A 15,196-nucleotide genomic window follows, 5' to 3' on the forward strand; every position below is an offset into this window, starting at 1 on the left:
CCAGCGCAGGAGGGGAAGACCCTCTATGAGATGGATTGATTCGGTGACTGGGGTAATCGGGATGGGTGTGTCGGGGTCTGTGCAGTTGGCGCAGGATAGAGCAGGGTTTAGGGCTGTTGTGCATAGGGTTGCTATGAGTCGCAAACGACTCGACCGCACATAACAACAACAACAACAACAACAATGTCTCCTTATCTCCTGAATGTTGGTGCTGAGAGTGTTTAGTTTCGATACAAGCAAGGCGAAATCATTGACAATTTCAATCCTATATTTATCCATTATGAGGTTGTCTATTGGCCCAGTGGTGAGGACCTTTACTTTTTTTTTTGTGATAGAGCAGAGAGCATAAAACAGGGGGCCAGTAGTTCTTGACTAAAGACCCCAAGACAAGCCTCTCTGTCTTTATTGAAAATTATCAGGAAGTAAATCATAAAAAGAATTCAATGCAAATGAAGCCAAGCTCTTTCTATTGAAAACCTTCTGCTTGACTCAGGAAGGAGGGGTTCACAAATGCAAGAATTTGGTTTACCCTTAAGTATTAACTTTGATGCCTCAGGGTGAACTCTAGCTCAGGAAGTAACACGCCCTCTGTAGGGGGCCCCTTGCTGTCTCCTGTCTTGCAGGGAACAAACAGCTAATTTTCTAGGATCTGCCACAAGAGAAATCCTAACTTATATATCTGTAATTTCTTCAATTCCTGAACAAGGGTTTTCATATAATATTTGGTATAAAGTTTGGCTTCCCATATTTCCCCCCTTTTGTTTTTATCAAAATATGTTATCATCTAGACTAGCATCTTCTCTTCTTTGGTGCACCTTTACTTTAAAAAAAACCCACAAACTTTTATGCATAGTGGAGTGGACCTTGGGGGAGGGATTATAAAACTTTTACTTTTCAAAGAGAAGAGTGTACTGAGGGGGGAGGGGTGGGCAGGGAGAAAAGTACAACAATGAATGAATGGAAATCCAGAGTCTCTGTAAATTTTCATTAAAATTAATAAAAAAAGGGAGAAAAAATATTTTTATTAGTTTTCATACAGTAATTCCCATACATTGCTTCATTCATATATATTGTGTTTTTATACAATGTTTCATTTACATTGCATTTCAAACAATCATTCATATACATTCTATTTTACATTATTTTAGTCCACATTGAAGGCTGTATTCTTTGGTGTTCTGCAACAAGTGCTTCAAGTCCTTCTCATTTTCAGCAAGCAAGGTTGTGTTGTCTGCATAACTAAGGTGTTGATGAGTCTTCCTCCAATCTTAATATCACATTCTTCTTTGTAAAGTCTTTTGCTGTTGTTGTTAAGTGCCATAGAGTTGTAGGCGACTCATAGCGACCCTATGAAAGAAAGAACTGAATACTTGTATAACTTTCATCCTTTCTCCAGGTTCACAGGGTTTCCGGAGGCAAGCCTAGCTTCTCAAATAATCTGTTCAGCATACAGATTGAACAGGTATGGAGAGAGAATACAGCCCTAACATACATGCTTTGGGTTTTTTCCTGAGACATAATTTTTATTCCAGATGACACAAACTGTGAGAAAATGTGAAACAAGGCAAGAATCTTCCCACACAGTTTTTATGGTTCTGAATAGAAAGGTGTCCCCTCTACCAAATTTCTGCACTAATCACTAGCCTTATCACACTATGCACCTACACAGTTATACTCACTCTGCATAATACTTATTCAGCAACACAGTACAGGGCTTGCTCAAAACATGGCCATGGACACATGCCTTTCTTAATTTTAAACCACACAGTGTTCCCTTGTTTTGTTTGAACAAGGGTTTCGTGGTCTAGGTATAGGTTTCATATAAGCACAACTTTTTTTTAAAAAAAAAATCCATTCTCTTCAATGTTAGCCATAGTTTGTTATGATCCACACATTCAAATGCTTTTGCATCATCAATAAAACACAGACAGACATTCTTCTGCCCATATTCTGTGCTTTCATCCAAGATCTATCTGACATCAGCAATGATATTCCTAGAGCCAGGGCCTTTTCTTTTTTTTTAAATTATTATTAAATTTTATTAGTTTTAATGAACATTTACAGAGATTTTGGGTTCTCATTCATTCATTGTTGCACTGTTTTCTCTACCCTCCTCCCCAGTTTGTTCCCCCCCCCCCCGCCGAATGTCTGTTTTAATTGTCCAATTGGCCAGGGCCTTTTCTAAACCCAGTTTGCACTTAGCCTTCTTGATTTTAAACCATAAAGTCTGTTTGGACAACAGCTTCTTCATCTAAGTATAGATTTTGTATGAGCACAATTAAGTGTTCTGGGATTCCTATTCTCCTCAGTGTTAGCCATAGTTTGTTATGATCCACACAGTCAAATACCTTTGCATAGTCAATAAAACATGAGCTCTGGTGGCCCAGTGGGTAAGGAGTTGTCATGTCAACCCAAAGACACACGGTTTGAAGCCACCAGCTGCTCCATGGGAGAAAGATAGAAAATATCTTCCTGTGCCATTTACAACCTCTGAAAATCTGCTGGAGCTATGAGTGGGTTGTGGCTTTATGGCACTTTGGGGCACACTTACACTAAAAAAAAACTGTGGGGTTTTGTTTTTCTGAAATTAAAATTTAATCACTGTCCTGTATTTTATTGGCAAAATTAAGGACCAGTCCTTGAGCCTGGGGTGAGTTCAGTCATTGTTGATCTCTTCCCCGTGTGGTTCTAATGCTGGGAGGTGTGTATGTATGTGCCTATGCACATGTGTGTGTATGTGTGTTTACTTACAGCCCATCTCTCTCTCTCTCTCTGTGTGTGTGTGTGTGTGTGTGTGTACTGTTGAATCAGATCCGACTAGCACAGGAGGAGACTGATTCTCTTCCAGCGGAGTATCTGGTGGATTCAAACCACATGCCTCCAGGATGGCTGCTAAAAACCCATCTTGAGAATCTTTGGCCAAGTCAAGCCATCCTTGGCCAGGAACCCGTCCTCACAGCAGCCAGCTGACCCTGCACACACCATGCACAAACATGTTGGTCTGAAGAGACCTAGGCAGCAGTCACTGCAAAACTCTCCCAGACTCTCAAAACCAAATGTGACCATCAAATGAGACATCACTGTCTACAGCCTGCAGGTACCATTGTTCCTCTCACTGCAAGTATGCAGGGTACCTGCGAGCCCCAGACACAGGGTTCTGGCTGGTGTCTCTAAATCATATTTATTTACACTCAGCCTTGTTCTGGCAACGATTTTAGCCTAGTGAGCTCTCAGTCTGACATTTCCTAGCCATGGAGAGTGAAAGAAACATCTTGTTTGAATGAACACACCAAAGTGTGCCAACCACAGAGCAGGCAATATGCTAAGAGGCTTGTAATGATAATCCTCTCACTCAGTCGTCAACTTAAACCTAATTATGTTGCTGCTACAACCCACCTCCCATTTTACAGATGTGAAAACCGAGGGTCAGAGAGGTCAAATGACTTGCTCAAGAGAATACAGCTTGAGGATTTTAACACAAGGTATAAATCACTGACGACTCCCTATTCTCCCACACTGCATCCCTGGAGAACCTCCTGTTGCGCGGGAGTAAGTTTTTATGGGCAACTTTTGTGTTATATTTTGTGTCAAAATTGGGGCCATAGTTCAGGCTGCCTCCCTGAGAACATATTTGACCTGAGGTATAATAATAACAACTACCACATGTTACTCAGGGTCACCCTGTGATTGGACACTGAGTTCCTTGCCTTTTAGATATTCTTTCATAAAGCCACAGGTCAAGCCCAGCAGTGTCGATATGCCTAAAATGGACACAGCGTTCTCTGAATGTTAAAAAAAAAAACCACAGGTTTTCTAACGTTGCACACACAGCTATACCTTTTTCAGGAAAAAAACAAATCCATTGTTCTGGGTTTGCACTAGGCTACCTGACCTAAGGGAGCTCTAGTGGTGCAGAGAGTTGTGCTGTTAACCCAAAGGCCACACTTTTCTGCAGGTTCAAACCCACCAACTGCTGAAAGGGAAAAGATGAGCCGTTTCCTACTATCAATATTTAAAGTCTCAGAAACCCAACGAGGGCCCGGGACGAACTGGCTCCAAACATGATGGCAATGAAACCGTGAGAGATTGATAGGTTGGCAGTTTGAACCCACCTAGTGGTGGGGCAGAAGAAATGCCTGACAATATTAATAGAAAGAAATATCGTTGTTAACGGGCATTAAGTGGACTCTGATTCAGGATGACTCTACATGTCCAAGTAGAACTGTGCTTCAGGTTTGTCTTCCAAGGAGCCTCCGGGGGGTTGAACCACCAACCTTTCAAGTACTAGTCAATTGCTAATCATTTGCACTACCCAAACCCTATGTGATTCAGTTTACTTTGTTATACAAAAGACACATCTATGAGATGGATTGGTTCAGTGACTGGGGTAATGAGGGTAGGTGTGTCGGAGACAATAAGATTGGCACAGGATACAGCATGATTTAGGGCTGTTGTACACAGGGTCACTATGAGTCACAGGTGATTTGACAGCACATAACAACAACAACATAAGACATCTAGAATTTGTTGGGGGTTTTTTAGGTGATGGCCACTTTGCAAGCTTGAGTGTAATTCCAAGATATGCCCAGAAGAGGGCACAAGGACTCTCTCCTCCACCCTAAACTCCCCAAGACACACAGCAGAGGGTCGGCACTTTGCAAGGTGGAGTCTTGTTGCTGCCTCCTGGGTACACAACACGAACAGCAACCACAGAGTGCTGCTGGTTGGCTGGAGCTCCACACCCACAGCTAGCCCTGGGCTGCGGGGAGGGGGCAAGCACAGAGCCTCCCACCCCGCGGCTGGGACTCACCTGGGAAGGGTTTTCGATGACCAGCTCGTAGGTCAGTCCCATTGACCCAAACCTCAGGATGTCTCCAGGTAGCAGCTTCACAGCCACATTTTGAATGTGACAGTCATTGACAAAGGTGCCGTTGCGGGAGTTGAAGTCCTGGAGGATGAAACTGTGCTCGGAATCATTGTATTCGATGAGCGCGTGGTGGTTGTCAATGTCAGCGGACTGAAATGGAGAGGAAAAAGCAGAGTTGTGACATGACCGTACTTGACCTGTTTCCTGGGTGCCACCTCCCCTTGTGTCACCTCGCTGGGTTGTCACACAATCCTCATTTAAAGTGAGTGTGCTGAGGGTCAGAGAGGTAGAGTGACTTGCCTGTCAGCTGGTGAGTGCTGGAGTAGGGATGTGACTCTAGACTGGGAGAGGAGTACATAAGGTGTCCTGTGGGGAATCAGGAAAGACAGTGGCAAAGGGCACGAGGAGAATCTTACAGGGCGAATGTTTGGCCAGGGAGCTGACCATGTTCTATTTCCCTGATTTTATGTGGATGTATCTGGGGATGTCCCTAAGGATAGAGAAGGAAAACTGGCCCAAACAAAAGCAACAAATACCAGCAAGCAATATCAACTCTTCTACAAACCTATCAGTACAATACCACATTTACAGAATACAGAAATTTGAAGTAAGTGGATAGGAAACTCTGGTGGAGTTGAGCTGCCAACATGAAGGCACAGGGTTTGAATCCACCAGCTACTCCATGGGAGAAAGATGGGCAACCTCCTCTTGTAAGATTTACTGTCTCTGAAAACCCAATGGAGGGTCAGCCACGATCAGTTCCAACTGGCTGGTGATTCTCACCCTCCTCTCCCGAAGTGTTCCTCCTTCATTAACATAAAGGGAGGTCTGGTGGCCTTGTGGGGAAAGAGTTGTGCTAGCAACCCAAAGGCAGGTGGTTCAAATCCATCAGTCTTTCTGAGGGAGGGCAATCTCCTCGCATGTGATTTACAGATTTTGAAAGCCTGCAGGAGGTCAGCCATGCGTCAGTTCTGACTCCATGGCATTGAGTTGAGAGAAATTGTTCATTAACACAAACTCCATCCCTGCTGAGCTTCCTATCTGACCTTTTGAATTGTTGTCAGCTCGATCCCATAAAGATGGTTCTTTAAAAGGGCACAATGCTCAAGGCGAATATTCTTTACTAATTATTACTTGTCTTTTTGCTGTTAAGTTGTAAGTGTTCCTTATATAGTTTGAAAACTAGGCTCTTAACAGACATGTGATTTACAAATATTTTCTCCTGTTCCAAGGTTACGTTTTTGCTTTCCTGGCATTATCCTTTGAAGCAAAACATTTTTCAATCTACTGAAGTCTAATTTATTGGGTTTTTTTCTTTTCTTCTCCTGTGGCCAAGTTCCTGTAGTAAGGAACAAACAACTAAAGAGATCTGTGATGGTTATATTTCTTTTCACTTTTAATAACATGTTAATATTTCAGAAAATGAGAAATCAAGAGGAGCACGAAGAAGAGGTATTAAAACCTCTTGTAACCCCACCCCTCAGAGGTGAGCCTGTTAATACTGAGGGTCTCATCCTTCCAGGCTTTTTTTTCTGGGCTTCCTTGTAACCAGTTGCCTTGGAGTTGATTCTGACTCAGAACACCTCCTGTATGTCAGTGTAGAATAATCACTCTTTGGGGATAGTCAGAACAGAGCAGGGTAACACTGCATGGTTCAAAATTGGGAAGGGTGTACGCCAGGGATGCATCCTGTCTCCATACCTTTTCAACATGTATGCAGAGCAGATTATCCGAGAGGCTGGGCTCTATGAGGAGAATTGTGGCATCAGGATTGGTGGAAGATCTATCAACAATCTCCGTTATGCAGATGACACAACCTTGCTTGCTGAAACTGAGGAGGACCTCATGCACTTGCTGCGAAGGGTCAAGGACTGCAGCCTTCAGTATGGACTAAGGCTCAACGTCAAGAAGACAAAGATTCTCGCCACTGGACCAATTAGCAGCGTCAGGATGGATGACGAAGAGATTGAGAGTGTTCACAGCTTCAGTTTGCTCGGCTCCACAGTCAACACTCTTGGTACCAGCAGTCAGGAAATCAAAAAGCATATCGCGATGGGAAAGTCTGCTGTTAGGGACCTCTCAAAGGTACTCAGGAGCAACAGTGTCTCTCTGGAGACTAAGGTGCGCCTGATACAGGTCATGGTATTTGCAATCGCTTGTTATGCATCAGAGAGTTGGACAATGACTAGGGAGGACAGAAGGAGAGTGGATGCTTTTGAGCTGTGGTGCTGGAGAAGGGTACTGAATGTACCATGGACTGCCAGGAAAACAAACAGATTCACCTTGGAGAGGATTAAACCAAGCTACTCCTTGGAGGCAAAGATTCTGGGGCTTCGTCTGACATACTTTGGACATGTTGTCAGGAGGGACAGGTCCTTGGAGAGGGACATCATGCTTGGGAGGGTGGAGGGACAGCGCAGGAGGGGAAGACCCTCTATGAGATGGATTGATTCGGTGACTGGGGTAATCGGGATGGGTGTGTCAGAGGCAGTGCGGTTGGCGCAGGATAGAGCAGGGTTTAGAGCTGTTGTGCATAGGGTCGCTATGAGTCGGAAATGACTCGACGGCACATAACAACAACAACAACAGTGACCCACTATCAGGAAGTAAAGCACCAGGCCTTTCTTCCCAGGCATCTCTGTGTGAATGTGTACTTCCAATCTTGTGCTTAGCAGTTAAGCATAATATCTGTTTGCACCACATAAAGACTCCTTATCTATGCTTGCATGCTTTTTGACTTTTTAAGACAAGATTGAGACTGTATTACATAGTCACAGTTTTATAACAACCCTTTAATAAAGTTTTAATATACATTAAGATAAGCCTTTCTGGTTTGATGGATTCTAGTGGGATTCGGAAGTGCTTAAAGCCCTTAATCACCCTTTAAACCTGAAACTGAATCCATCCCTGGATTCAACTTCCAGTCAAATAATCTCAACTTCCTTCAATTAACTGCTGTCGAGTTGGGACTGACTCATAGTCAGTGGGTTTCCTAGGCTGTAAATCGCACAGAAGGAGATTGCCCTTCTTTCTATTTCAAAGCCACTGGTGGCTTCTAACCATCAGGGAACCAGAGCCTTTGGGTGAGCAGCACAACTCCTTACAGACTAGGCTAACCTCTGGTGTGAACACCAGGAAGGAATGTACTCCTTCACACAAGAGATGGTATTATACTGCTGCTGTTGTTGCATGTACTGCAGAGATAGGACTGACTTACACCTGACCCTCCAGTGGGTGTTCAGAGGCAGGGAACTGTAAGGGAGGAGACTGCCCATGTTTCTCCCAAGGAGCAGGTAATGGCTTTGAATTGACAGAGCAACTCCTTACCACTAAACCACCAGAGCTCCCTATATGAGACTAAAGGACAACATTTCACTCCCCTCCCTTATCCTTTCCTCATCAAAGACGCTCAGAAGGCAGGAAAAAGAAGGAGAGAAGGATTACTAGAAAGAAGAGACCCAGGAAGAGTGCTGTTACTGAGAATTACAGCTGGGGTCATGAGACATTATGGGTAAGCTGCTGAATAGAAGAACAATATGATCTATAAACTTTCACTCAAAGTACCATTTTAAAAAGAAAATGAAACACTCTGATGTACAATGAAGTTTTTTTTATCCCATGCAATTATTATTTCTATTGTTCTTTTAAGGAGAGCCAGAACGTACCTGACTAAATAGGGGGTGTAGTGTTATTATGTTTTCCCTAAAGGCAAAGACCCCGTCAGAAGTTTGTGAATCACAGTGAGGGGAAAAATCATCTATTATTTCATTTTCACAAGAACTGTGAGCATATTCAGTGCTTGGAAGGAAATGGTAAACATATCCCAGTCCTGGGGCCCTAGATGAATGAGAGGAAATGTCCTGACTGTGGGCTGTAGAAGGAGACTTGTTGGCACTGTAGGCTTCAATATTAGGTGGCTACCCAAAAGTTTGACAGTTTGAACCCAACAGGTCCTCCATTGGAGAAAGATGAGACAGATAAGCAGCCAGCTAGGATTTACAGACTTAGAAAGCCTTGGAACATTTCTACTTTGTCTTTTAGGGTCAAATACAAGAAGAGACCATGGTACTAGAGATATCAAAGCCAATGTCAGATGGATCTTGGATGAAAGCAGAGCGTACCAGAGGAATGTCTATCTGTGTTTCACTGACTTTGCAAAGGCATTTGACTGTGTGAATCACAACAAATTGTGGCTGACCCTGAGAAGGATGGAAAGCCCAGAACACTTAATTGCGCTCATGCAAAACCTGTAATTGGACCAGGAAGCAGTAGTCAGAACACAGCAGGGAAACACTGCACAGTTCAGGATCAGGAAAGGTGTGCATCAGCGATGCATCCTATCTCTGCACCTTTTCAATTTATATGTGGAACAGATCATTTGGAAGGCTGAACTTTATGAGGAAGAATGTGGCATCAGGATTGGAGAAAATCCTCAATAATTTGTGTTATGCAGATGACACAACCTTGCCTGGTGAAACTGAGAACGTGAGGCATTTGCTGCAGAAAGTCAAGGACTGTAGCCTTCAAAATGGATTGAAGATCAACATTAAGAAAAGATTCTCACTACTAGGCCAATTGGCAGCACCAGGATAGATGGAGAAGAGATTGAGATTGTTAACAATTTCTGCTTGTTTGGTTCCGCAATCAACAATCTTGGCAACAGCAGTCAGGAAATCAAAAGATGAATTTCACTGGGAAAATCTGCTGTCAGGGACCTCTCCAGAGTACTGAACAACAACGATGTTGCTGGAGCTAAGTTGTGCCTGGTCCAGGCCATGGTCTTCACAATTACTTGCTATGCATCAGAGAGCTGGACTGTGACTAAGGATAATAGAAGAATTGATGTCTTTGACTTGTGGTGCTGAAGAAGATTATTGAACATAGTGTGGGCTTCCAAGAGAACAAATAAGGTCTGTCTTGGAGAGGGGAAACCAATTTGCTCCTTGGAGGCCAGGATTTTGAAGTCTCACAATCTTTGGGCATGTTGCTAGGAAGAACTAGTCTTTGGAGAAATACATCATCCTTGGAAGGTGGAGGGACAGGATGGAGGGAAGGTGGAGGAAGATCATGGATAAGATGAATTTTGACTCAGTGACTGGGCTAATGGGGATAAATGTGTTGGAGAAAATGAGATTGGCTCAGGATATGGCAGGGTTCAGAGCTATTGTACACAGAATCGTTATGAGTCACAGGCAACTAGATTTCACATAACAATACAATAACAATGAGCTGGAGTTGACTAACACTCATAGCAATGAGTGGGTGATGGTGTGTGGAGCTTCAGGGCACAATGGCACATTCCTGTTTTTAGGACACTCTCTGCAGGACATCCACATCAACCAAATACTTTCTAATTATTTTACAGCTTCATATTCTCTGGATGCTCCAGTCAGTGTTCAGACAGAACCTTTACTTAGAAATCTACACCAAAGTTCATAACCATAAGCAATAAGCAAAATAAAACTTAATGTCATCAAGTCAATTCTAACTCATAGTAACCCACTAGAGCACACTATTTTGGGTATTGTAAGAAGAGCAAGGGCACTGCACTGTGCCACTCTCCACACTGAGTATACAGTCAATTAATTGGTACCTGTCTTAAAAATGTCTTAGTGTGTCCTGGACTGGTACCTTTCCTGGAGCATTAGACCATGGCACCAATGCCTGGTGCCTGTCTTCCCCCACCCTGACTGAAATCCCTGCTGTCTAGACCCCTGAAATGGCCACCTGAAGGGCCTTACCCCACTGCTTGGACACTCCTGCCTGCCATCTGGAAGCCTGGCACCAGCCTACCACCTGGAAGTCCTGACCGCACCGCCTGGATGACCTGGCCCCATAGCCTGGATGCCCCAGCCCCAACACCTAAAGGATGACCCGCGGCCATCCCCCTGGACTGTGACAGAGACATCAGTATCACAGGTGAACCCATTTTATTTCCTCTCCCATCCCAAAGCATGAGCTGCCTTTAGCCCTGAGCACCTTGGCCTGACCTAGATGCAGCAGTTGTTTGACAGAGGAGGCTGCTAATTCACAAGCCTTACTCTCCTGAACTGAATCAAGCCTTCCTTTGAATCAAAAGTTCAGAGAGAAACTCAGGCAGAGAAGTTGCCCTCCCCTCCCCTGGAGCAGTGACATGGGACCAAGAGCCTGCTATTGCCTCAGGTATGAAAAACTCTACCACAACAATGCCATGTAAGAAGCAGGCTACCTCACCTTGTTCATAAACCCAAAATAAATGGTTACCCCCCAAAAGTGACACAGTATCAATGGATTTTCTGAAGCCAGAAAGTCTGATGGAACTTTTTGACACAGAATTTAAAAGAACAATGATTAAATATTTTCAATGGGTGAAACACAAAGTATTAGAGGATTCTGCAAGCAAAAACAAGAAGAACTTTAAAAATCCAAAACAATGCAGAGAGAAGAAACAAGGCATTAGAGGATCTGAATAAATAAACAACAACAACAACACCCCCAAAACAAACCCACAATCCAAAATATGAGGACCAGTGTTTCAGACGCTGTCAACACGTTGGAGGGACATATGAACAGAGCTGAAGAGATGGAACACAGAACTAGTGAAATAGAAGATAGATTTGTCAACACTGATCTGCAAGAATAAAAATACAGAATCAAAAGGAAGAAAAAAAAAGACAAAAGCCTAAGAATAACGTGGGATACCATCAAAAGGAATAACATGCTCATAATCAGAATCCCAGAACAGGAAGAAGTAAGGAAAGGCACCAAGAAAGTTGTGGAAGAATTACTAGAAGAAAACTCAGCATAATGAAGAATGAGAGAATATATATTCAAGAAGCTGGGCGAACACCATTTAGAATAGACCACAAAAGAAAAACACCTAGGCATATCAAAGTCAAATTTACAGAATCAAAGATAAGGTGAGAATTCTGAAAGCAGCGAGGGAGAAACAAAGAGTAACCTTTAAGGGAGAGCAAATAAGATTAAGTGCCAATTTCTCAGCAGAAACCATGCAAGCAAGAAGAGAGTGGAATGACATATATTGAACACTCAAAGAACACAACAGTCAAACAGAATACTATACCGAGAAAAACTATCCATCAAACATGAAGGAGAAGAGTAGTGAGAGAAGATCTTCACCCTGAAACCTACAGCATCCCTTTTAAGCAGGAAGTAGCTAAGAGAATACGCCATCCCCTTTTCCTTATGAATCAGGGTGAAGTCTCTCTCAGGGAGGAGTGATAGGGAATGGCAAAGGACACACTGACAAAGGAGATTAATCAGAACTGGCTTTGACAAGCACTGTGGCAATGGGACAATTAAAACAGACTTTCGGGGGGGGGGAACAAAAGAGGAACGAACTGGGGGTGAGGGTAGAGAAAATAGTGCAACAATGAATGAATGGAAACCCAAAATCTCCGTAAATGTTCATTAAAATTAATAAAATTTAATAAAAACCCCCAAAAACATGAAGGAGAGATCAAGATGTTCACAGAAAAGCAGAACCTAAGAGTTGTTGTTGTTGTTATTATGTGCTGTCAAGTTACTTGCTACTCATAGTGACCCTATGTACAACAGCTCTAAACTCTGTTCTGTCCTGTGCCAATCTCACTGTCTCTGACATACTCATCCCAATTGCCCCAGTCACCAAATCAATCCATCTCCCAGAGGGCTTTCCCCTCCTGCGCCTGCCCTTCACCCTCCCAAGCATGATGTCCCTCTTCTTACAACATGACCAAAGTATGTCAGACAAAGTCTCAGAATCCTTGCCTCCAAGGAGCAGCCCGGTTTAACCCTCTCCAGGATGAATCTGTTTGTTTTCTTAGCAGTCCATGGCACCCTCAGCACTCTTCTCTAGCACCAAAGCTCAAAAGCATCAATTCTCCTTCTGTCCTCCCTGGTCATTATCCAGCTCTCTGACACATAACAAGTGATTGCAAAGACCATGGCCTGTACCAGAGGCACCTTAGTCTCCAGAGACACACTGTAGCTGTAGAACATAAGAGAGTTTGTAAAAACAAGACCAGCATTGTAGAAAACACTGAGAAATGTCCTACTTTTCTCAGTGCCACAGAAAGCAGGTTGGACTAAAGTTAACAGCAACACCACCAACACAAAACAAAAACCCCTCAACAAAATGATAGCAATAAAACCTTGCCTCTCAATAATCATCCTGAATGTGAATAGTTTAAATTCACCACTGAAGAGAAGAAGAGTAGCTGATTGGATAAAAAACCCAATAATCTATCAAAATACTGTCTACAAGAGACACACTTGAAAAGTGAAGATAAAGATAGACTAAAAACAAGAGGGTGGGGAAAAAATATACCAAGCAAATGGCAACCAGAAAAAAAGGAGGAATAGCAATATCCATCTCTGATAAAATAAATATCAATGCAAAAACCATCACAAAGGACAAAGAAGGTCACTACATAATGCTTAAAGGGGCAATAGAACAAGAGGACATAACAATAATAAATATCTATGCACCAAATTATAGAGCTGCAAAATATACAAAGCAAACATTAACAAAACTGAAAAAGGAAATAGACAACACCCCTACAGGAGTTGTAGACTTCAATACACCCCTCTCAAGAAAAGACAGAACTACCAGAAAGAAACTCAACGAAGATGCTGAAGAATGAAACCACACAAAAAACCAACTCAATCTCACAGATATTTATAGGCTAATCCACGCAATGAAAGCACAGTATATCTTCTTCTTCAATGTGCATGGAATATTCTCAAGAATATAGCACATTATAGGTCACAAGGTAAGCATCAAAAAATTTCAAAAACACAGAAATAATAGAAAGTATCTTCTCAGACCACAATGCTACAAAATGAGAAATTAATAACAAGAGGACAAAAAAACACATACATTTGGAAGCTGAACAACACCTTGTTTGAACATGAGTGGGTATTAGAAGTAATAAAAAAGTTTCTTGAAACAAATGACAATGAAAACACAACTTACCAAAACCTCTGGGAAACAGCCAAAGCAGAAATTAGAGGTCAATTTATAGCAATAAGCAAACACATGAAAAGACAAGGAAAAATTATAGTTGACTCTCTAACCTAACATCTCAAACAAATTGAAAAAGAACAGCAAGAAAACCTGACACTCTCTAAAAAAAGTGAAATTATAAAAACTAGGGCAGAAACAAATGAAATAGAAAATAGAGTTGAAACCATCAACAAAACTAGGAGTTGGGTTTTTTGAAAAGATCAATTAAATCAACAAACCACTCACAAAACTAACAAAGGGAAAGAAAGAAAATACAAAACTAATCTGAATAAGAGATGAAACCAGCAATGTCACAACAGAACCAACTAAAATAAAAAGGTTAACAATGGAATATTATGAAATACGATACTCAAAGAAATATGAAAACCTAGAGGAAATGGACAAATACTTATAAATTCACAACTTACCCTAACTGACACAGACTGAAACTAAGCACCTGAATAGACCCATTATAAAAGAAGAAATTAAAAATATAATAAAATAACTTCCAACCAAAAAAAAAGTCCTGGACCAGATGGTTTTACAAGTGAATTTTATCAAACATTCAGAGAAGAACTGTCACCAATTCTACATAAAGTATTTCAGAAAATAGAAAAAGATGGAATTCTCTCAGGCTCATTCTATGAAGCAAACACATCCTTGATACCATAGTCAGGTAAAGATACCACCAAAATAGAAAACTATAGGCCAATATATCTCATGAACATCAATGCAAAAATCCTGAATAAAATCCTGGCCAATCAAATCCAACAATACATAAAAAAAATAATTCACCATGACCATGGATTCATAATAGGTATGTAAGGATGGTTCAACATAAGAAAAACAATCAGTGTAATTCACCATATTAACAAAACAAAGAACAAGAACCACAGGATCCTATCAATTGATGCAGAAAAGGTCTTTGACAAAATCCAACACCCTTTTCCAGATTAAAATACTCAACAAAGTAGGAATAGAGGTGAATTTCCTCAATATAGTAAAAAGTATATTTGCAAAACCAAGAACCAACATTATTCTCAATGGAGAGAAATTAAAGGCATTCCCTTTGAGAACAGGAACTAGCCAAGGATGCCCACTATCACCTCTCCTATTCAATACTGTATTGGAAGTCTTAGCAATAGCAATAAGACAAGAGAAGGAAATAAGAGGTATCCAAATTGGCAAAGAGAAAGTAAAATTATCTCCATAGGCAGATGATATGATAACATACCTAGAAAACCCTAAAGATTCAGCAAGAAAACTACTGGATATAGTTGACCAATTTAGCAAAGTGGCAGGATACAAGACCAACATACAAAAGTCAATTGGATTTCTCTACA

At 41.8% G+C, this 15,196-nt stretch overlaps 1 protein-coding gene across 1 annotated transcript in view; it reads right to left on the reverse strand.

Annotated features, from left to right (window-relative positions):
* FHAD1 (forkhead-associated (FHA) phosphopeptide binding domain 1) overlaps window positions 1-15,196 on the reverse strand; it is a 248,176-nt gene that overhangs the window by 197,722 nt on the left and 35,258 nt on the right. Inside the window, 1 exon segment of the mRNA XM_006883707.1 lies at window positions 4,811-5,017. Coding sequence (XP_006883769.1) covers window positions 4,811-5,017 — 207 coding nt within the window.

The sequence above is a fragment of the Elephantulus edwardii genome, unplaced genomic scaffold (assembly GCF_000299155.1).
Source record: "Elephantulus edwardii isolate Elephantulus edwardi_28Jun2011 unplaced genomic scaffold, EleEdw1.0 scaffold00028, whole genome shotgun sequence".
NCBI classification, from domain to species: domain Eukaryota; kingdom Metazoa; phylum Chordata; class Mammalia; order Macroscelidea; family Macroscelididae; genus Elephantulus; species Elephantulus edwardii.